General features: G+C 43.9%; 1 protein-coding gene across 3 annotated transcripts in view; it reads right to left on the reverse strand.

The window, feature by feature from the left end:
• The window catches only part of BRD1 (bromodomain containing 1), a 536782-nt gene that overhangs the window by 273940 nt on the left and 239311 nt on the right, over positions 1 to 23531 (reverse strand). For all 3 annotated transcript variants that reach the window (XM_086967297.1, XM_086967299.1, XM_086967303.1), the window contains exon 8: positions 12454 to 12948. In XM_086967297.1, coding sequence (XP_086823423.1) covers positions 12454 to 12948 — 495 coding nt within the window. The remainder of the gene's footprint in view (positions 1 to 12453; positions 12949 to 23531) is intronic.

Genomic DNA, 23531 nt, shown 5'->3' on the forward strand with positions numbered 1-23531 from the left:
TTGAACGCCTGATTTTTGCATTTTGCAAAAAATAGAACATTAAAGACCATCTAGTGAGAGCATGCCTACCCTCCACCAGCACAACTTACACTTTACATGATATGTGGGGTATGATCCGCTTGGTGGGCCACAAAAAATGCAGTAACTGCAGTGCGTGTTAATTTACAATTGAGACCACGGAATTTGTATATAAAAGTGTAAAAACGACCTTCACATTTCACCAATTGCAATTCTGCAAAAGTAATCTACGCAATTTTCTGCCCTTGTGACCTTGTCTATGTGGGACAAACAACAGAGAAAGTGAGAATCAAAATATGCCAGAACAGAAGCCAACTGAGATGCAAAGTGGCACATGCACCTTTGTTGGAACGTTTTGAAAAACTGGGCCGCAGCGAAAATGACTAGTGATGACAGTTAATTGATGTGGTAAAAATGCTAAAACATGGCGATTCTCAACAAAGAGTAATTGCAATGGATCCTGAAAATAGACATTCTCCACAGCAACCTCAATAGACTAAAGGATTAGACTTCCCTTGTATGATTCTCCTCTAAGATTGTTACATTATATCCGTAATACCCTGTACTTTTCTTATGTCTTACAGAGAGATTTAGCTCGTTGTACTGTAAACACTTAAGATAATGACAGGCTCAATATTATGACATTATCAGCTTACGTGTGATACCTTTTACCCTTATGCATGTCTAAATGACAGAATACTGCCCACAAATCCAAGCTGGTTGTGCTGAGCATATTTAAAGGTAGGTTAAGCTCAATATTATGACTTTTGAACCCTCTAGTTCATATGGCACATTTAATACAAGACCCACATAAATAAAAGAAAGTGCATTTTTTTCTGCAAACTTTGTTTTGTTGAATCTGTCCATAATGTTCTTCTGCATACTTCGTTTCTGTTAAATTTAATATCCTTTATTGATATTCTTTACCCGCTAAACCAATAAAAGAATTTCTGTAAATAGTTCTTTTTGAAAACTGCATTTTTTTATAACCTTTCCTCTTACCATATTCTTCATCTCACTGGTAGCTACCTCCAATATGACAGCCGCTTATCCAGAGTATGCTTGGGACTACGTATCTTTAGTTCCTCATCTATTTCTATTCCCCTTAACATGCACGCCGCCTTCACATCGTCAGATCGCCTGTACTCCTAGTTCCCACACAGTGCACCACATTAAGCTCCCACACCGATCACTGCACATGTGTAACTGTGGCTTCTGCACTCAACTTTCTGGCTTGTCCTCCAATTGCTCCCGCCATACTCAAGACACAGTACTAGCTCCAGGCACGTCCCGCAGTGACTACTATTTCCATTGTGTTCGATATTTATGTTTTGGGTTTCCCATAATTTATCAGGTGGCTGCAGCATTGTCATGATTAATATTATTTTTGTGAAGAATACCATGACTGCCCTGTTTAGTAATTCTATGCCTTTTCGTTAGTTGATTCCATAGAGTCCATATGTCCTTGGCCAAAGATTCCTGGCAACCGTTATTAAACCAGTTTCATAATATTGCGGCTGGTTGATTATTGCACTGAATATTTATGTTTTGGGCTTCCCGTAATTGTTGGGCAGGTGCAGCATTATCATTATTATTATTTCTTACAGCGCACCATGTCTGAACCATCAAATGAATGCCTTCCTGATGGATGGTTGGCTCCATAGAGTTCATGTTTCCTTGGCTAAAGAGTTTTGGCTACTACCTGCATAACTATGCTGCGTATGCGGACCACTCATTCTTCTTACCTAATAGATGTATAGTAGCGTATTGCGTATTGCGGATTGCTATCGCTGCATTCGTATTGGTTTATTGTTTATATTTAATTTACAGAACTCTGACTTGGAAGCCCTCCTATTGAGAAGGTTGAGTACAGGGCCCTCTCACCCCTCAGAGCGGTCCGTAATCGAACAATTTATTCTTCGCCTAATTGGAACATTAGTCCCTGGCATCATTTTCTCTTGGTTGGGTATGTGGCTGTACTTCATCTTCCAATAGGTATTCCTTCCACCCACTCAGCTTTAGGTGGGACAAGCAATTCCACGCACAGTATGATAACCATGTTAGCATGTTGCACTGCATGGTAGGTTTTGGGATTTCACCTGTAATTACCGATTGTTCATTTTTATCTATCGGATGTGTGTCTTTTACCACTCTGCATGCCACTCAGGTACTGGTGACCAATCCACTTTATGGATGGTCCACCTAGGCTGTACGCCAATAGCAATTCTTCTATTAGATAAACTACACTGATTATTCAGCATGTCCTTATCACAAGTGACCAGCGAAAAATGATGAAAAAAGTATTTCCTATTTTTTGTCAATGATTCTTTTTATTAATCAATGTTCTTTGTCAGATGTTAGCTTCACATGTATCTTCATATTAACGATGCAAGTTTGTATATATATTATATTCAACATATGCCACTTTCTATTTCCCGATGCATTTCGGCGCTTCGCGCCTTTCTCAAAGGATTAATCTGTCCAAAAAATATAATATATCAATCTTTATGCTCTGCATACTATTACCACCCATGAATACACTTTACAAGTTCTGTATCTATTTGCAATGTTGTACTCAAGGCAAAACAATTCTATACTTTCTCTCGCTGTACATTCTTCTATAAACCAACAATTTGACCATTTCTATGAGTTGTTGACTGAATGTTCGATCTGTATCATGCTTACCGTAGTGGCGTTCAGAAACCGTTACTCTGTTGCACCGTCCGGTGCATGCTGGGATGTCTGCCGATGCGTCAGGAGACGCGGGTCATTACAATTAATATAAACCCGTGACTCGCAGTGTGTGACGTCTTAAAGCAACACCGCCCTAATCCAATATTAATAAAGTTGCTCGTGTGGATTTTTTTTAAAAAGTGTCTGAATGTAACAGATTGTGTGTATTGCTCTACTTTACGCCCCCATGTTGTAAACATGAGCAGATAAAACATATAAATCGTATGATCAACCATCTGATGAAATACATGCTTAATCTTATATAATGCATTTGTCTAGAAATTTATAAATAACAAGAAAATTTAATTCTTTCATTTAAACCGGTTGGTTTCATGGTTTGCAGAAAATAAATCCAGTGGTTTTCACGTTTTAACAAAACTTTTCTGTTGTCCATTCCTGCTTTTTTTTCCACGTTTTCTAAAATGCAGGCTTTCAATTGATCAATTTGATGCTGAGCTTCAACGAAGTGTGTGGCAATAGTAGATTTCAACATTTTAGTCCGTATGTTGCTTTTGTGTTCATTAAGCCTTACTTTTAATTTTCTTTCTGTTTGTCCCACATAGCATTTGCCACATGGGCATCTCAGGAGGTAAATAATATTTGTTGAGTCACAAGTTCCATTTACCCTTAGTTTGATTTCTTTTCCAGTTTTAGGGTGTTGGATGCTGTCGCCTTTCAAACTGTTTGCACAATTATGACAATTCGCCGAAATGCATCGGGAAAGAGAAAGTGGCATATGTTGAATATAATATATATATACAAACTTGCAACATTAATATGAAGATAGATGTGAAGCTAACATCTGACAAAGAACATTGTTTAATAAAAAGAATCATTGACAAAAAATTGGAAATACTTTTTTCATCATTTTTCGCTGGTAATCCAGCATATACAGTGCCCAGGGAGACAGACCAAGGTGTTGGATCTGCTATTCACGATATTGTTCAAACACACTCCAGAGTAGGGAGTGATACCCGGGAGCACGTAAAACGCAAAGGAACATTACCAAGATATATGCGCGGTGCACGTCCATCATTCATTAATATATTTATCACAAGTGAATCTCAGCTGTTAACTGGTTTAAGAGCCTCAAGTACGCATCTGAACTAAATTCTCCTTCTCCTCCTTCCTCTTCTTCCTATATTTCTACAGGTTGCAATGTGTATTTACTGATTTATTGTATATGAATTATAAAGCCAGTCAAACATTGTAGTGTACTAATAAATATCTCAGATGTTTAGGGGATCGGAACGTTGTTGACTAAATCCTTCTGCCCCACATGAATATGCAACATTGGTCTTTTGGGTGCAATAATGTTTCCTTTAATAAGAAATTTGACTTTTTGCTAGTGAGGGTGGAAAGGGTTTGAGGGTTTGAGTCGGAGTTGTAGGAAGATTCAAGAGTTTTAATATCTTTTTCTAGATCCATGAAGTCTTTATTGTGATCCTTATTAATTTTCCGACTTGAACACTCAAAGCCTTTCCACCCTCACCTACAAAAAACAACAAAAAGTATGACTATAACAGAATATTGAGCAACAGAGCAGCGGTATGGATCAACAAATATAAAAGACTAAAACTCTGTGATGCGAATGAAACAGGCAAAATCCTAGCCTCCTATCTTAAACACAAACAGAACAGCAAGGGAACTGATTCTCTCACTGATAAATCAAATGTAACCCACACCAGTCTTCAAAAACTTTGGGAAATTCTTAAGGAATTTTACCAAACATTATATAAAGATGACTCAGTCATCTCTGCACTCTCCTGCGCAGCATACGTCAATGACACTCATCTCCCCGGCATCTCTGATCAAGAGAAGCTGACCCTTAGCTCCCCATTCTCGATTGCAGAACTTGACTCAGCAATACGTTCCTTGAAACCCTGTAAAGCTCCAGGCCCTGATGGCTACTCGGCTAACTTTTATAAAGCCTTCGCTCACTTACTCAAACTAACTCTGCTATCCCTATTTAAACACTTTGCTGACTCTGGAACCATCTACGGCACTACTAGCGAAGCCACCATATTTGTAATCCCAAAAGACGGCAAAGACCCAACCCAGGTTAAGAACTATAGACCAATTTCCCTAATTAATCTGGATGCAAAGATGTACAGTAAGATACTTTGTAAGAGGCTCAAACCTCTCCTTTCCCCAGATGATTGATCGCTCACAGGTGGGTTTTCATGAAGAATAGGCTATCCAATGATAATACCCGACTCCTATGCCATGTCTTCGAAAGAGCCAGAGCGTCCCCTACAGAAACAGTAGCGATTACCCTTGATGCTGAAAAAGCTTTTGATAGGGTATCTTGGACCTTTCTCCATGAGTCCTTACTGAAATATAATCTTGGAGAATCTTTTACTAAAATGGTCATGGCACTTACAGTGGTTGATCAGCTGGGGCCTACTCTCCTCAGTGTTCAACCTGGAGAGAGGTACAAGACACGGCTGTCCCTTTTCCCCTACCCTTTTCATCCTAAGCCTTGAACTCTTTCTCCACAAGATTTGATCCAATCCCCCCATTCATGGTGTCTCCTTTAATACGTCTACAGTGAAGCTTGTGGCCGACGATGAAAACTAGTTACTTACCTGTAACTTTGGTTCCCCAGTATTGGTAACTTTCATAGATTCCCATACTTTGTATCATTCCCCATCAGCTCCCATTCCGCCGACGGGGAATGATACAAGCTATGGGAATCTATGAAAGTTCCAATACTGGGGCAAATTTTAATATTGACCAAAGAAGCTTAACAGTCTATTGCTGCCCTACTTCAGACCATAGAAGAGTATGCCGGAGTTTCAAATTTATAAACTAAATAAAGACAATTCAGAAATCCCTGTCCTGAATAATCTGTGCTCCAGAGTCCTGTTCGCGAACACAGGTCTAAAGTAGCAACCAAAGTTTATTAAATACTTGGGCCTGGAGTTCAACTCACAACAAACGCCTCAGAATTCCTATAAAAAATACCCCACCTTCCTCTCCAGGTTGGTGGTGTGAACCTACCTGACTTCAGAAAATACCAGACGGCTTTCCTCGTGTGGCAAGGCTCCGTCTGGTTCGCCCATTCATCAGACTACACCCCTTCTTGGTTATCAATTGAGAGGGTAGCACAGTGTAGACCCCGAGGCCGGCTCCGCAGGTGGAGTGTTGGAGTGAGACTAGAAGAATGAGGTCGGACAGGGGAAGCTGAAAAATGCTTCGACTTTTTCTTCTTGTCCTTTTTAGACTTACCCGACTTTGACGAGAAGGTCTTGGATTTCGAAGACGACCTTCCGAGGAAAAGTCTAAAGGACCAGCCTTGAAAGCATCCAAGAAAATGAGATTGTGAATGACACAGCCTTTTTCTGCTGCGCCCCCAGGAGCTTCAGCGCACACTCACGGATTGCATTGGGGAGCATTGACTTGCACTCTGTGAAGGCACTGGAGTAATGCCACAAACCCAGGCATCAGACAGACCAGGTGGAGATCTGACACAGACATCTGACAGTGAATCTCCACAAGGCTTGAAACCAGAGGGTTGAGAAGGGAACATGCCCAAGCACACTGAGAGCAAGTAAAAAAACAACATCTACAAAAAGTTGAAAAAAGCTGAACAAAGCGCTGTTGGCGCTGAATGAAAGGAACTGATGTCAGAGCGAAAGGGTGACACTTATGAAGGCACTGCATCGTCCCTTTCAATGTGAACAGTGTTGACGAAGAAACGATCGACACCACAGACCATCCTGCAGGGGTACTGCTCAAGATTTATCTGATCCAGTCTGAAGCCTGGGGGATATTCTTAGGTGAGGAATCTCCAGTTAGAAGTCTTTATCAGATAGACAGTGTCTTGGAATTGTGATGAAAGCATACACCGATTAAAGACAGCTACACAATACTGAAGACTCCGCTCCTGAAACATTTCTTATATCAGAAAGATTCTTGATAAGTTGTAGTGAGATTTTAAGACATCAAAGTCGTCCAAAACCTGTCCTTAATGTACTCAGTGTAATAAGCATGGTGGGGGACAGAGATTAATGCTCATTCAATGACACTGGTGGGATTGCGGAAGGCTCTCTCTCACTGCTGGAGGTCAGTCTTACAGTAATCACTCCAGTGAGAGCCTTTGCAATAGTGCAAAGAGGAATCTGCTCCCATCTACCATGGCTGCTTTAGGCATTATGGGGAAAAGTTACTTTCTAAAGGGTAGCTGTTCAAGGTGGTTTTGAGGTAAATCCTCTAATTTTCACCTGTTCGGATCAACACCCAAGCAACAAATACTGTGTCGCTGTTACTAGTCTGTGACATTAACTTAGCACATTTGTAAAAACTTGGTTCATAAAAGTTAATAGAAGGGGTTGAGAAGTAAGGCACTACATATGTATTCATACTGCCACACCTTGTCTATATCATATTTTGAATGGAACACAAGTGTGCAATCGGGAGACTCTAAAATGTTTCCAGAGCCCATGATTGGTGAGGATATTGCAAAAAACTGTACCTACAGTGGAAACACTACCAAGAAGTAATGACAGTGTTCTAGAAAGAGCAAAAGGATCTGCAGAAAACATGGTTTTGAAGCCGTGGTAGGTGGGGAGGTGAAGGAAGAAATTAAATCAGAAGGAATATAGTTCTCAGGAGAAATCTATTTGCAGCCTGTACCTACAATTTCCTGTAGGCATAAAGTCTACATGCAATCAATTGCTGTAATGCAATGGGATCAGGATCAGACTGGGTGAAACTCTTTGAAACGGTTGGCTTAATTGATGATTATCTCATCCCTCCTCCTCCTTCTTCTTCGGTATTAGATTTTGCTTCTTTAGATATAGATCTTTCGCTCCAGGAAATCTTCTTCTTTGAATTCCTTAAAATGCATAAATCCCCTGGTCTGGATGGGTTTTCGGTTAAATTTTATCATCACTTCTCTAATTTGTCACTACCAAAACTCTTTAAACATTTCTTCTCCACAGGCACCGCGAGCGGTACCTTTATGGAGGCTTCTATATGCCTTATTCATAAAGATCCCTTATTTTGTAAGAACTATCGTCCCATCTAATTGATAAATGTTGATTATAAGATCTTCGCCAAATTATTAGCATTACGTCTTCAATCCTTTCTCCCTCATTTGATAGGACCAGAACAATGTGGATTTATCAAGGGTAGACCAACCTCTGACAACTCCTGTTTATTTTTTAATGTTCTAAACAAAGGTTCTGCTTTTTTACTCTTGCAGCTATTTCCATTGACACAGAAAAAGCCTTTGAGAGAGTAGACTGGTCCTTCCTATTTAAATCTCTTCGCTGGCATGGGTTTGGTGCTAAATTAATTTCTCTTGTCTCTCTTCTATATTCTACTCCCTATGCTTCCACCATCGTTAATGGCCAAATCTTGTAGCACTTTCCACTTCATTGTGGTGTTAGACAGGGTTGTCCATTATCTCCCCTTTTATTTGTCCCATCTCTTGAACCTTTTCTCTCTCGTATTAATTATAATTCCTCTATTTATGGTTTCCCATATGGATTTCATCATCTGAAATTATCTGCTTATGCTGATATCCTACTCTTCATTTCTAATTCGGACTCCTCTATCCCTTCATTGCTACAAGAAATCTCTAATTTCTCTGCAGTCTCAGGTTATAAAATTAATTCTGATAAAACAGAGGATTTACCAATTACTAAATTTTGTCTTAAACAATTTGAGTCTACAGGCTTTCACTGGAACAGCTCTAAAAATCAAGTATCTTGGTATTTGGTTTTCCAACTCTGTTATAGATTTTGTTAAAATAAACATGACTGTTGCTCTTGATTGTATTTCATAACTCTTGTCTTCTTGGAACCATTTTTTCTTTCTTGGTGGTGTCGTCTTGATTCTTTTAAGATGATGATTACTCCGATTCTATTATACTATTTTTCAATGATTCCAGTCCACATTCTCGTCATCTTTTAAAACAAAAATAGATTCTCTTCTTTCCAAGTTTTTATGGAAAACAAAAAATCCAGAATCTCTTTACTTCACCTACGGAAACCGAGATTTGTTGGTGGAGTAAACTTTCCAGATTTTCGATTATATCACAAGGCTTTTTGTTTAAAACAAGCTTCTTATTGGCTCCTTTTGGAACCTTCTCTCTTCACTCCTTTATGGGTTAATATTGAATGCTGTTTATTACCTCCCTTCTCGATTAATGACGTTTTTTCCTTTACTGCCAAAAATGCCCTCACTTCCCTTCCACTTTTTAAACATACTTGCTCATTGCTAAAACCTTATTTTCAACCAAAATGTATTTCCAGAAAGTAATTTTATACAATCTCCTCTTTGGCATAATCATCTTTTCACCCTTAATAATAGATCTTTATATTGGTCTTCTTGGAGGGCAAGGGGGATTATCAAGGTCAAAGACTTGTTTGATGGTACTTCTTCATTTCCTATTGTTCAACAAACATTCAAATGTCCTAGTTCATTTTTATATAAATGTTCTATTCTTATGGAATCAATTCTGAATATCTTGTATTCCCTCCCTAATGATGATTCTTCAACTACACAGGATCCACTTTAAAAATGTTGGCAGCATGTCCTAAAGCTTCCTTAATCTATACATTCTTCTACTCGATATCTCCAGATCGTATTAAGACCAAGGTGGAGTTTGCTTGGGAATCAGATTCAGATTTTCAATTTACTACTAATATGTGGAATAAGATAGGGACTAGTCATTGAAGATCTTGAGATCTGCCTCCACTACTCAATCTATGTTTTTCTGTATCATAGATTATATTTTACACCCATTTCTATAGCTAATTTTACACACTCAGATAATAGGAAATGCTGGTCTTTTGAGTTTCCATCAGCCGATCTTTCTCAGCTCCTATTTTCATGCCCCGCTGTAGTTTTTTTTGGTCACAAATTTTGACTCGTTTATCCACCATTTTTAAGTTCCATATTCCCATGTCCAATCTTCTTCTCTTTATGGAATGTTTATCAGAATCTATCAATCTACTATCTTGTGAAAAAGGGTTGTTTGATCTCATGTTGGCTTTAGCATTTCAACAAATTGCGTTAAACTGGAAATGTTTGTCAAAACTTTCAACTAAGTCATGGTGGAATACTGTATGCCAATATCATAGGTTAGATGTTGCTTATGCATCTCAATGTAAGCCACATGTTAATAGAGATGTTTTTTGGTTGCCACTAACTATTCATTCAAATAGGGTTTCAATGCAGTTTCTCATCATCGTTCTGAAAACTTCCAACCTCCTTGAATTCCTTCCTCTTTACTCTTTCCTTCTCTCTCTAATTCTGGCAATTTTTTATTTCAACAGTTTACTTGTTTATCATATTTTATAGTTTATAGAGCATATTATCATATTACTTCTTAATTATGGTTTGTAAATATTTTTTTCTACCCCTTCTTTCCCCTCTTTCTTCCCCTCCCTGCTCTCTTCTTTTTCCAATTATATTCCAAAAATGTAAACAGCTAATATGATGTGTTGCCTACTATATTTCGCTTACCTATTATCCTTTATATTATTATACTTTAGGCCTATGTTATATTGTATTGATTTTTGTCTCAATAAAGCTTATTAAACATGAAACTGATGGCTTATTTCAGTTAGGCAATGTATTAGCGATATTTGAATAAGCAACATGTATTAAAGAGTTCGATAATATCTTTTAGCCCATCAAAAATATCCTAATCAATATTCCACGTCTTTCGTTATTGGAAACAATGTCCCTTGCTTCAAAGATTTCAAGATAACAAAAAATGCATAATATTTGGTGTACGTTCCACATACTGAGGACCATTCGATTAGTTGTAAAAATCAGGTTATTTGTAAATCTAGTGACCAACACAGTTTGGTAGAAATGAACACTCTGTATTTTAAACGAGAAAAGTTAACCATATATATTCTGGAGGCACTCAATTATGTAAAAAAATGAAAAATCAAGCAGTTTCACACCGGTCATCATAGCTTCCTTCTAGATTACCATATCTGTTTGGTTCATCGAGCCAGTTCAAGGCAGGTAAGTAACATATCTAAGCTTACCCTACACCCCTTCAGCAATGGGACAGAGCTTTTCCCAGTATATCTGCTCCATAACCTAGAGGCCTTCATTTCACAAGTAAAATCATTACATAATTCACTAATGATATGCAATACCAAAAAAATCTTAGGACATTTACATTAAATTCATATGAAGCATCAACCTTCACCACTGTTGACTATGGTTACATTCTGCATTCGAACCCCTCTCGAAAACATGTTCATGTAAAGTCCAGAACTGTGTCAGCGAAAAACGAAAGGGATCATTGTTGCAGCTGCCCACAGTGTATGTGGGCAAAAAAGAGATAGAACTAACTTGGTTTATGCAAAAGGTACACAGGGAGAGTGCTAAGCTGGTGAAAAAAAAAAGAATGTGAGAAAGTAATAGAAAGAAGTAGTCGCAACAAGCATTCCACAGAGATTAGTTTCCATCAAGTTTTTCTTTAACTGAAACTGCTCTCTACTCGACACACCAACTTTACAGTACATAAATGTGGATAGTTCAGGAGGTTGTTTTATAAAAGGTCCGGGGAGTACTTTGTTCTGTAATCACTAACAGATGTTTATATTTAAATAATTTTACCAACACAGAGTATGAAGTTATTTTTGCTTTTACAACTGTGCAGTCTGCAGTGTTGCGGTCTCCTCAACAATAAACTAGAAATCTCTGCTAAAATCACAAATTTATGGGCTAAAAACAACTGATATTGGTGGCCGTTACAATGTTAGAGCTAGGAAGCCTAATGGCTCATCTGGACTGGAAGCAGACACCTAGCTTAAGAATTCTGCTTGGATTTGCATGAAAGAGTACTATGTCTTCATGCAAAGTGATTAAATGAATGTAGTTAAAAAAAAGTCCTGCAATTCACGTTTCTGACAGAGGCAACAGCAACAATGGACTGACTCAAAGCACTATCAATACTTTACAGAGTACGGTTTAAAATGCTGTGAAGTATAAACGGTGTGTACTTGGCAAACTTCCAAGCCTTTTTAGGAAGATTGAACATTGTTCACAGAGTGCCACCCAAAACTTGACATTCAACTAAGTAGTTATGACAACTAGGGAACAACGTAGCTAAATTCCAGGACAGACGTCCTGTGGAAAAGAAGAGTAGTCTGAAGAAAAACCCACCTGTTGTTCTTCATCTACATCAAATTCCAAAATACTCTGTCCACAAAGGACACATCAGAAATACTCACCAATTCGGGGGCTTCCCGTAATCGGAAAGGGCCACGTGAGTAAGCTTACAAATATCGCACAAGAGCTTGTATGTGAAAAGTTGATTGGGAATACTAGCTTTTTACACCAACTCATTAATCAAAAAGGCTTACACATTTCCATTCCACAGAAGTGACTCTTGGGAGTCTTCAAAAAACATGTTCAGCCAAACACACCATTTTGTCAACAACTGGACGCATCTGCCTCTAGACATTTATTATATGGATAGTAATGTCACTTCAAGGCAGATGCAACAAGGACAAGTGCTGCTGTAATAGAGGGTGTGCAAAGTTGAGCACCAAATACAATGTAATATTTACAACATTTCTGTGAAACTGTAAATATGCCGCCTCGACTTTGAAAAGCATGTCAAAGCCCTTCCTTTTTAAAGCAGTAGTTCAAGCATGCAGGTAAATTACTTTCCTACTTAATAGCACTGAAATACTGTGAAAGTGTAATGTGTATCTGTACCTTTGTCAAACTGCTTGATAGTGGTCTCATCTTCCATCTCAGAATCCCCACATGTACTCTTTGATCTTTTTCTTGGCCGCAGCAGCGTTTCTAGTCTTGGCAGGACTACAGACAATATTGTTTTGGTCCCAGGCTGTGGGGTAGTTGGCTGGGTTTCAAAGTTTTTTGCAGATGTTTGTGGGCAAACAGTTTTTGATTTGCGGAAGAGAATGGATGAACGTCGGTTTATTTCACTTGAAGAATCAATTGCTTCAGAAGCCGTGGAATCATCAAGATCACTGGTCTTCAGGAAATGTTCAGAAGCATGTCCATTAACCATTTCCTTTCGAGCACACGTGCTATTCAATTTGTTATCAAAGGTGACTCTCTTGTAAAGCTTGCACTGCTCTGGGTTGAGTTCTATAGGTTTGAGAGTTGGCGGCTCCGAATTACTCTCAGAGTTTGAAGGAAGTGGTAAGGCATCAGACGGTTCAAGTTTAGGGGGAGATTTATCGCCTGAAAGAAATGCACATAAAGTACAAAATTTAAACATTGGCAAGTAGAAATATTAGTTAAAACCTATGGTCAGGCCCATCAAAGACTAGGTGCCTGAACCAGCAACACAGTTTAGTACCGCATATGTCATAGAATCACAGGTGAACAAGGTCATGCTCAAAAGGCACTGGACCCTTTAAAATTACCCAAAGTATAACCAACAGCCTATGTGTAACAGCGTGCCATTTTACTCACAAGTAAACACTAAGGTGTCACTTGCACATTTTATCTGTGAAGAGAAAGTGGAGGACATAGTGGCTGTATTCAACTGAACACCTTGTGTTCAAGAGAACTAAATGATTTTGAAGTGTTGCAATCTATCTTCTGATAAACTTCCCATAGAGAGCCTACCTAAATTGAGCATAGGTGTAATTTAAGGACTTTCTATTAAACAGATTTTGGAATATTGTTCCAGCAATCCTCGCATCAGCACCCCATAAATTGTAGCATGTATGAAATGACCTAGAGTTACCAGTTAAATTTAGCAATAGATTTGCTGAGATGGGTTTACTACTAAAAGAATGGGCTATTACAATGGTGAGGAAGACACACTAGACTTAAAGTCAGCGTTTTCAGTGATTTGCCACCAAGGCATGGGCCGACTAAACTCTTTTCTTTCCCTTTTCACAGACAAGAGAGACACATTTGAAAAAATACTACGTACAAATGAATAGTTTGTCATGTGGAAATTAGCACTCTTTCTCACATTCAACTGTTAAAAGCAGTTAAAACAGCAGCTATACAGAGGAGTCTTGTAGGAAGCTGGCTCCCGTATATACTATACCAAGATAAGGTATAGTGTGCACAGAGTACAGTGGATACCCAAAGGTATAGCAGAGGCTAAAGTAGATAATACCTTTCTCACTTTTGTAGTAGTGGGGTTAGGCAGTCAGGCTTATCAGGTGGGTAGTGTTAAGCATTTGTTGTAAACACTCAGGCAAAAAATGATGTCACACACTCAAAGATTGAATTCAGATCAATTGTTTCTATAAAAAGCATTTGTTTTGTTGTTTTATTTCTACAACCAAGATTTACTTAGTAGCAATTAAGTTAAACTCTTCATAAAATTATACTGTTCAAAATACAGTAAATACTGGTTTTGAGGAAACACTCAGATTACTTTTGCAGTTGAGAAAACGATTTGTAAACTGTTAAAAAAAATGCTTGTAATTAGTTTAAGATTACTTTTGAATAACATGGTGAGTACTTTTCTAGTTAGGCATGAAACATACTCTTAACACAGTTTAACCCCTTCCATGCGCAGGACGGCTGGGAGCCGTCATGCGCCACGGTGCTAGTGTGCACCAGGACGGCCGGGAGCCGTCATGCCACGGTGCTAGTGTGGCGCAGGACGGCACCCGGCCATCCGTCCTTGCACATGGCAGGGGAAATCCCTCTGCTGCAGGCACCAGAGGGTTTCCACCCCCGACCCCCTTCCCCAGGCTGCCTCTTGTTTCTGTGCAAAGAAGATCAGCGTGCACGTTGCGCTGACCTCATTGCAGAGAAACTGAAATGAACCAATAGGCTCATTTCAGTTTCACTTTCTACATGCTATCTCAGCCCCCTGAGCACGTAGAAAGTTAGGAGGGCAATCCCAGAGCAGGGATCCACCCACTAGACACCAGGGAGGGCCTTTGCTCCCCATATAGAATTGGGTAAATTCAGTCTGTTTGTGCCCCTGGGGCGTGGAAAGCCCACTAGATACCAGGGATTTGTTTTCTCATTATAATTAGGGGTGGGGGCTGCCCAATATGGGGATGACAAAGCCCCCACCCCGCAAAATTACAGTCCTTCCTTTTCCCCGGCCCCCTGAGGGGCTGATGGGGGAAGTAGCCCCCAATCTGCTCCCCCGGGGGGAGCCCACTATTCACCAGGGTTTTTATTTCCGTTGACTTTGAGGGTTGGGGGCTAATGCCCCAACCAACCCTCAAAAAATGCAAGTCCTTCTGCCCCCCCTAGGGACAGAAGGGGGCAGCAGCCCCTTATCTGCCACGCATGCCCATTCTGGGCAGCCGGGTGGGGGCTGCACAGAATGGGCATGCCAATGCCCCCACCCCCCCAAAAAAATGCTGGACACGCTACCCTTGCTCTACAGAGCGTTCTGAGGACACGCTCATGTCTGCGCTGTGCTGCAGGTGCGCTGCGCTTTTAATTACCCGTTTTTTTCATCTTTGTTGATTTTATTTCATTATCCCCTGTTTTTAAATTCGTGCATCATCTCCTCTTACCTGCACTTTAATAGTGGAATCACCGCTGCTTTAGCGGGTCCGGTTCTGGGGTTTCCTAGTCCATGGGGAATCGGCCGCCATCTTGAGAGTGGTTCGGACGTTTCTGGCCGCCATTCTGAGCGGTCTAGTGTTTTAGCAGACACGCGCTCTCCCTTCTTAAACCAGTCCTTTGTGCGCAGCGGTATCGCGCAGCGGGAGCGCCCTCATCGCGCCTGAGTCAAGCCAGAGTCCTGCTCGTCTGTGCCCGTGCTCTGCTTGTGTGGGTCTCTTCTGCAAATGCCGCCGAGGTACGTTTACTCCCAGGCTGATTTGCTCGGTTTCAGGCATTCTGTCTCACACTGCCAACATGGGCCGGTTAGTCCCCTTTGTGGCCCGTACGTTTGTGCCTGTGGGGTATGGTCTCTTACTGCCCCCGCTCCAATCTTTGCCCTAACGGAGTCTTCCCCGGTTAAGCCCCCCCGTAGTAGACCTTTGGTCTCTCAAGATATTACGGTTTGGAATCTGAATATTAGATCCCTTCCGAAGCACCACGCAGAACTTTATGATCTCATTGGTGAGGAATTACCAGACGTGTTTTTTATGACGGAAACATGGCTCCAAGAAGCTGATGCGGCTGCCGTGAATCTTGCACTCCCCTCTGACTATTCCATCTTCACACACAATCGGTCATCTAGGGGTGGTGGCATTGCTGTAGTCGTAAAGTCTTGCTATCCATGTGAATGGAGGGTAGTGGATCTAGCAGGGTGTGAAAGCGCTTTTTTTAGAATTTCTATCAGCCATCAGTTTACTTTGTCCGGCCTCTTAATCTATCGCCCACCTGGCTGCGACACTGCAATCGCTGGACCCCCTCCAAGCATTTCGAGGCAAAAAAACGCCGGGTACTCCAGCGAGACTGACCTGGACGGACCCCAGCGTGGGGCCCTCTCCCATGTCCACCTCAAGTAAAACCTCCTGGAGACTCGAGGCAACAGACATGTGAACTCTCTGATGAACGGCGGTCGCATTCTCTTCAACAGCCGGGAGAGACCACGCAGCACATCCCCTCGGTCGGGCCGCACATATGGGGGGCGGCTCAACAAGCCCGGCGGCCGAGCCGCTATCATGCACAGCTGCAGCAAAAGCCATGGTTGCACGCCAGAAACACAAGGCGGCGAAAACATCGCCAATCGTGGGCTCACTCCCACCCTCTCCAGCCAACGTGCAGTTCGACAGGCCAGTTTCGCCGCCCCAAACAGGTCCGAGACCCGGGGCGCCGACCGCCATTTTGTCGGCGCAATGAGGCCGCTACGGTCCCCGACCCCGATCCGGGCCGTCAGACAAGGCTGAGCGGAAGTTCGCCGGTTCCCGCTAATGGCAATCTTGGTGCAGAAAGATGGGCCACCAGGACATTGGGGGTAGCCGGCGCCACCGTCTCATGGGCGCCGCCTGCCGATTCCGGGCGAAGGGCTTCAAGATAGCCGGACAGGAGAACAAAGGGGGGGACAAGCCTCCTGTACGGTCAACCCCCGTCCGAGGGAGGCAGCGCCCCGCTGCTGGGCCCCCGGGCCACCAGACCGGGCCCGGTCAGTCGCCACCGGTCCAACCGCACAATGGCTTCTCCAGCCGACCCCTCTCCTCCACCAGGGGTCGGCGTCAATACCCTGCTCCGGCCGACCGTCGAAGGCGAGTCCCCGGCCTGAACGCCACGGAGGCTCCGGAGCAAACAAGGGCACAGCTCAAGATCCGCGGCACCCAGGAGCACCCGGGACAAACGGTGAGTGCAAGCAGCTTTTCATAGTTCCATATTCCGTCGAATGTGTCTCCTCGGGGCAGGATAAGGTACAGGATTTATGGTGCAGGCAGGAAGGTTGACGGAGCCGAGCTACAACGCGGCCATCACGGTCGCGAGCTTGGCTCCTCCCCCGGGGGCCATATTCTTGATCCTTTCTTTACGAATTTAACTGGGGCCAAGGTAGCCAGGCCCAGTTCTGATCTGGACTGATCATCTTCTGGTGAAAATTTCTCTTGTGATTAAAGAGCATCCGTTCAAGCTCCTGGATAGAGTAGTGTTGAAACGCCACTGGAAGAAACTCAAATTGGAGGACTTTCACCATCTTCTGGAGGTCAACCCACTAGGCTCTTGCCCCAGTGTAGAATCCGGGTATGACGCATTTTGCGATTGGGTTTCTCGCGCTTTGGATGCTCTGATCCCCGCTGCCTGGACTAAATACCGCTCCAGAGAACCCAGCCCATGGTACCACAGTTCCCTGGTACCGTTAAAAAAAGCCTGTAAACAGGCAGAAAGGGAATAGCGGAAATCCTATGAGGCCGGAAAAAAAACGGTCTATCTCTCTAAAATCAAATTATATCACAGAGCGGTATGTAGAGCTCGTGCAGCCTACTACTCCCAGGAATTTAGAAATAGCCCCAATCCGTCCAAGCTAATTTTCAAAGTCCTTAAGGACTTGACGGCCAAAAGAGCCACTGCAGCAGAAGTCTGCTCTGTGGATCACTGTGAAAATCTGGCTGCTTTTTTAATTGAAAAGGTTCAAGCTATTTATCGTGCCTTCCCCACCATCGAGCAGGTAGATGAGCCTTCTAGTCCCACACTAGCCATAGGTGAGGCCTTATCCTCACTGCCTAGTCTGTCGATGGAGGCATTTTACAAGCTGGCCTCTAAAATTAAATCGGGCTCGCCAGAGGATTTATTTTTATTTATTTTATTTTATTTATTTTATTTATATCGCGCGTTATAACCACCGGGGTCTCTAAGCGCTGTTTGTCCAGATTTACGTGGTGAGATGTTACATTCACTTGAACCCACCTGTGCACCTAAGGTCTGTTCCATGCTTGTTTAAACAGTACAGTTTTTAGTTTTTTTCTGAAGGATAGTAAGTTACTTTCCTTCCTGAGTTCTGGGGCCAGTTTGTTCCATAAGGCTGGGAGCGTGTTGGAAAACGCACGCCCCCCCACCGTGGTCAATTTGAAGCGGGATTGGGACAGAAGAGTAGCGTCCGACGAGCGCAAAGTCCTACCCGGTGTGTAGGGGGATAGTCGGGATTTCAGATATTTTGGTGCTTTGCCATACAGAGCCTTGTGAGCGATACACAATCCTTTAAAGACAATCCTCTGACGAATTGGGAGCCAGTGCAACTCCTGCATCAAGGGAGAGGAATGAGCAGTCCTGGTTTTTTTATAGATCAGCCTCGCTGCATCATTCATAACCCCCTGTAGTTTGTCCAGCAGCCGCTGGGGCAAACCTATGTATAGGGAGTTCCCGTAGTCCAGCCTAGCCAGAATTGTGGCTGAGACCACGTGTCTCAGAGTAGGGAATGAAAGTAAGGCAGAGATCTTCCTTAGTTGTCTTAGAAGGCCTGTGCAGGTACCCACTACCGTGGTAACTTGTTTTTCCATGGATAATTTGTTATCCACATATAGGCCTAAACTTTTGACTGCGGATGCTGGTTTCGGTGGTGTACCCAGCTCCATAGGCCAAAATTTCTCACTCCAAGGGTTGCCCGAGATAGAAATGGGCAACACTTCCGTCTTATCCGGGTTGACTTTCAAGGAGTTCTCGGACATCCAGTTGACCGTGGCTTTCAGTATGTCCTGCAGCCTAGTGGATGCTCCCGGGCCATCATCCAGCCGGATGATTATCTGGGTATCATCGGCGTAGTTGTACACTAGGCAGTCCATCCTATTCAGGAGGGCGATTAGTGGCTGCAGGTAGATATTAAAAAGTAGGGGTGACAAGGCAGAGCCCTGTGGGACCCCGCAGGTGATCGGAGCAGAGGTGGAAAGAAGATCTCCCAGCTGTACTCGTTGTGTCCTACCCTGCAAGAATGATGTAAGCCATGCATGTGCTGTACCCATGATGCCAAAGGATCTCAACCGCGACAGAAGCTGTTTGTGACACACGGTATCAAACGCCGCGGAGAGATCCAGTAGTATCAGGGCGCTCGGTGTTTTTACGTTAGCCCGAGTTCTTAGCTCATCTAGGATGGATAACATAACTAGTTCCGTGCTATGATTAGCACGGAACCCTGCCTGATTGGTCTCCAGCAAGTTGTTACTCTCTAGATGGCCCGAGAGTAGAGCTAACACATGCTGCTCAATCACTTTAGCCAAAAAAGGCAACTGAGAGATGGGCCGAAAGTTTTTCAGACACTTCGTGTCCGAACCAGGTTTCTTCAGTAAAGGAATCAGACGAGCCTCTTTAAAAGCTAGAGGGATCTGTCCTGTACGGAGAGAAGTGTTCAATAAATGCAGAACCTCTTCCTCAATTCCTGGTACTGCCAACTTGAATACGTCAGGAGGGCATGGATCCACCAAGGAACCCGATTTAACTCGGTCTATGACTTTAAATAGTTCCTGTTTAGAAATTGGGGAGAACTCAACTAATGGTGAGATGTTTTACGGGGCGGTAAGGTCCGGTAGGCAAGGACATTCGAGGGGTGTAGTTGCAGCAATTTCGTCCAAAATATCGGATATCTTCTTTACGAAGAAGTCCTGAAACCTCTGACAGTCCTCCTGAGTGAACTCGGGACTTTGCTCTTTATTTACCCTGAGCTCCGCCAGGACCCGAAAGATTTCCTTTTGCGGATTTCTTGCTGCAGCTATTCTTTCCTCGAAGAACGCAGCCTTCCTAGATTGTATGGCTAGTTTATAATGAGCTAAGGATGAGACGTATTCTTGTTTGGCAATGGCGTCATATTTTTTACGCCATGCCCGTTCTTTCTTCCTAACCCCACGTTTCATCTCCCTTAGGGAATCATTGTACCAAGGAGCCCCAGCTCCTCTCGCCACCTTCTTCACCCTGCGAAGAGGTGCCACCACATCAATGGCACTCCCCAGTTTATGCTGGAGGTGACCACACAGGACATCAACGTTGACATCCTGCTCTTTTGCTGCAGGGGGGTGTTCCAAGAGGTGTACCAATTTATCCCCATCAAGATTTCTCCATTTCCGGGCCATTTTCCAGCCCTCCCCAGGTTTGGACAGGTGGCCCCTCAATAAGAGTCTACCCTTTATTAAAGAATGGTCAGACCATGCACAGGGAAGAATTTCCGTAGCACCCTGGGCTGGCATGGTAGTCCAGACTAAGTCGAGCACATGTCCTTTCTCATGTGTCGGTCCCTTGACCTGTTGGGTAAGACCTAAGGAGGAGATCGCCTCCTCGATCTGTAATGCTTGTCCCTCTTTGGGGGATTTTTCCCAAGGATAGTTGAAGTCCCCGACAACAACCATTTTATCGTATCTTGTGCGCAGGTCCTGGACCAGTCTCGTAAAGAGGGTCGGGAAGTCTGGCGACGCCCAAGGTGGCCGATATACCACCAAGAACACCACACAAACCGCTCCCCGCCTAAGCTTAACCCCCATAACCTCTGCTCCCCCGAGGGTTTCGGAGAGAAACCTTTCGGCGCGGAGGCGTGTCTGATAAAAAAGGGCTACTCCCCCTCCTCTCTTGGCTCCCTCCCTGTTGAAATGAATTGCCAGATAATTGTCTGGAAGGGCCGCCACTAAATCTGGCGCCGAACAATCCTCCAGCCATGTTTCGGTGAGCGCAAGGACGTCTGACTCCCCGTCTTCCAAAAGTGTGAAGACCTCCATCTTATGGCTCTGCAAAGAGCGTGTATTCAGCAGGCCATAACTCAGGGTATAGATGTTAGGAGCGCGCTGCCGCCCTCTAATGCTACTAGGTGAAATTAGCAAGCCCTCACAAGCCAGCCGATGTATAGTAGCCGGCTCAAGATGAGACTTGCCCAAGTTAAGCTGCAATAGGTCACCCCTGGAATAGAGCACGTTTTGGCCAGGGGTTCTGGCCCCAGGCCCCGGATGGTCACGGATGGGCAAAGATGGGCTCACCTCTGGCGAACCTCCGGCGCACCTATGGCGCGCCCGCTGCGCGTATCCGCTACGCGTTTGCTCCATGTGAGCTTTAAATAGGAGGCTCCTGATGGTCCTAGTGCAACCACTAGACCGTCAGCTCTCCAAGATGGCCCCCGGAAGTGAGGGTGAAATGACTCCCTCTGTACCGCGTTAGTCCACTCCCTCCACAACAAACAGCACAAGCTGCGGTGGAACGGGGAGATAAGCGGTATTGTGCACACAAGAAGGTAACTTTGCTAATGTGCTAGCAGTAATTACAATAATACTGTGCAAATAGTATTTGTTCACAACAGTACAAGCGGCGATTTTAAAAAGAAGGTGTCACAGATAAGAATCAATAGCGTGCTAGCGTGGTCAAACTGCTACAGCAGCGCGTCAGCAAACAGAGTTTCAGTGCAGGTACATGCTTGGCTTTAGCGCGGCAGGAAATGCTCGCCCTAAATAGGAGGCTCCTGATGGTCCTAGTGCAACCACTAGACCGTCAGCTCTCCAAGATGGCCCCCGGAAGTGAGGGTGAAATGACTCCCTCTGTACCGCGTTAGTCCACTCCCTCCACAACAAACAGCACAAGCTGCGGTGGAACGGGGAGATAAGCGGTATTGTGCACACAAGAAGGTAACTTTGCTAATGTGCTAGCAGTAATTAAAATAATACTGTGCAAATAGTATTTGTTCACAACAGTACAAGCGGCGATTTTAAAAAGAAGGTGTCACAGATAAGAATCAATAGCGTGCTAGCGTGGTCAAACTGCTACAGCAGCGCGCCAGCAAACAGAGTTTCAGTGCAGGTAAATGCTTGGCTTTAGCGCGGCAGGAAATGCTCGCCCTAAATAGGAGGCTCCTGATGGTCCTAGTGCAACCACTAGACCGTCAGCTCTCCAAGATGGCCCCCGGAAGTGAGGGTGAAATTACTCCCTCTGTACCGCGTTAGTCCACTCCCTCCACAACAAACAGCACAAGCTGCGGTGGAACGGGGAGATAAGCGGTATTGTGCACACAAGAAGGTAACTTTGCTAATGTGCTAGCAGTAATTAAAATAATACTGTGCAAATAGTATTTGCTCACAACAGTACAAGCGGCGATTTTAAAAAGAAGGTGTCACAGATAAGAATCAATAGCGTGCTAGCGTGGTCAAACTGCTACAGCAGCGCGTCAGCAAACAGAGTTTCAGTGCAGGTAAATGCTTGGCTTTAGCGCGGCAGGAAATGCTCGCCCTAAATAGGAGGCTCCTGATGGTCCTAGTGCAACCACTAGACCGTCAGCTCTCCAAGATGGCCCCCGGAAGTGAGGGTGAAATGACTCCCTCTGTACCGCGTTAGTCCACTCCCTCCACAACAAACAGCACAAGCTGCGGTGGAACGGGGAGATAAGCGGTATTGTGCACACAAGAAGGTAACTTTGCTAATGTGCTAGCAGTAATTAAAATAATACTGTGCAAATAGTATTTGTTCACAACAGTACAAGCGGCGATTTTAAAAAGAAGGTGGATCCCCTGAGGCCTGCCCAGTTCAGAGAATCTGCTGCTGTCTGCCTCCCTCCAGTGTGCCATCTCATCAATCTTTCCCTCGCTTCAGGCGCCGTCCCGATTAAGTGGAAACAGGCCGTTGTGGCACCCATACTCAAAAAGGCTTCCCTGGACCCTCTTAAACTTGAGAGCTATCGCCCTATTTCTCTCCTTCCCTGGGCCGCTAAAATTGCGGAAGCCCACGTGAATGAGGTGTTGATCGAACATCTTGCGAGGGAATGTATTCTGGATCCTTCCCAGAATGGGTTCCATGCTGGGCACAGCACAGAAACAGCCTTGCTCTCTATGACGGAACATCTTCGGTCTGTGCTCGACTCCGGTCAGACTGCGGCACTGGTGCTTCTTGACCTTAGTGCCACGTTTGACATGGTCTTGCACAGAATCTTACTTCAACGTCTACGAGAGGCGGGTGTTGAGGGCACTGCACTCGATTGGTTCCGCTCCTTCCTAGCTGATCGGACCTTCAAGGTCGCCACTCCACCGTTCGAGTCCAAATTCTATCCCCTGGAGCTGGGTGTGCCTCAGGGTTCGTCATTGAGCCCCACATTATTCAATCTTTATGTGAGGCCGCTGGCTGCGGTCGTCAAGCATTGGGGTTTGACCATGGTCTCCTATGCTGACGACACGCAGCTGGCGGTTACCTTGAGTGGAGACTCCGACCTTGATGCCCCCAGACTTCGGGAAGGACTCTTGGCAGTAGCCAGCTGGATGAATACCAACTGTATCCAGCTTAATGCTACAAAACCGGAGGTCATGATAGTGGGCAAGCGAGCGGATCTCTGGGGTGATACGTGGTGGCCCCCTGAGCTGGGTGTAACCCCTACTCCAGTCACAGAGGTAAAGAACTTGGGGGTCTGGCTAGATCCTGCCCTCAATTTCTGTGGCCATACGAAAAAAGTCACGGCCACCTGTTTTGGTTATCTT

Source organism: Lissotriton vulgaris, chromosome 1_1 (assembly GCF_964263255.1).
Source record: "Lissotriton vulgaris chromosome 1_1, aLisVul1.2, whole genome shotgun sequence".
NCBI lineage: Eukaryota > Metazoa > Chordata > Amphibia > Caudata > Salamandridae > Lissotriton > Lissotriton vulgaris.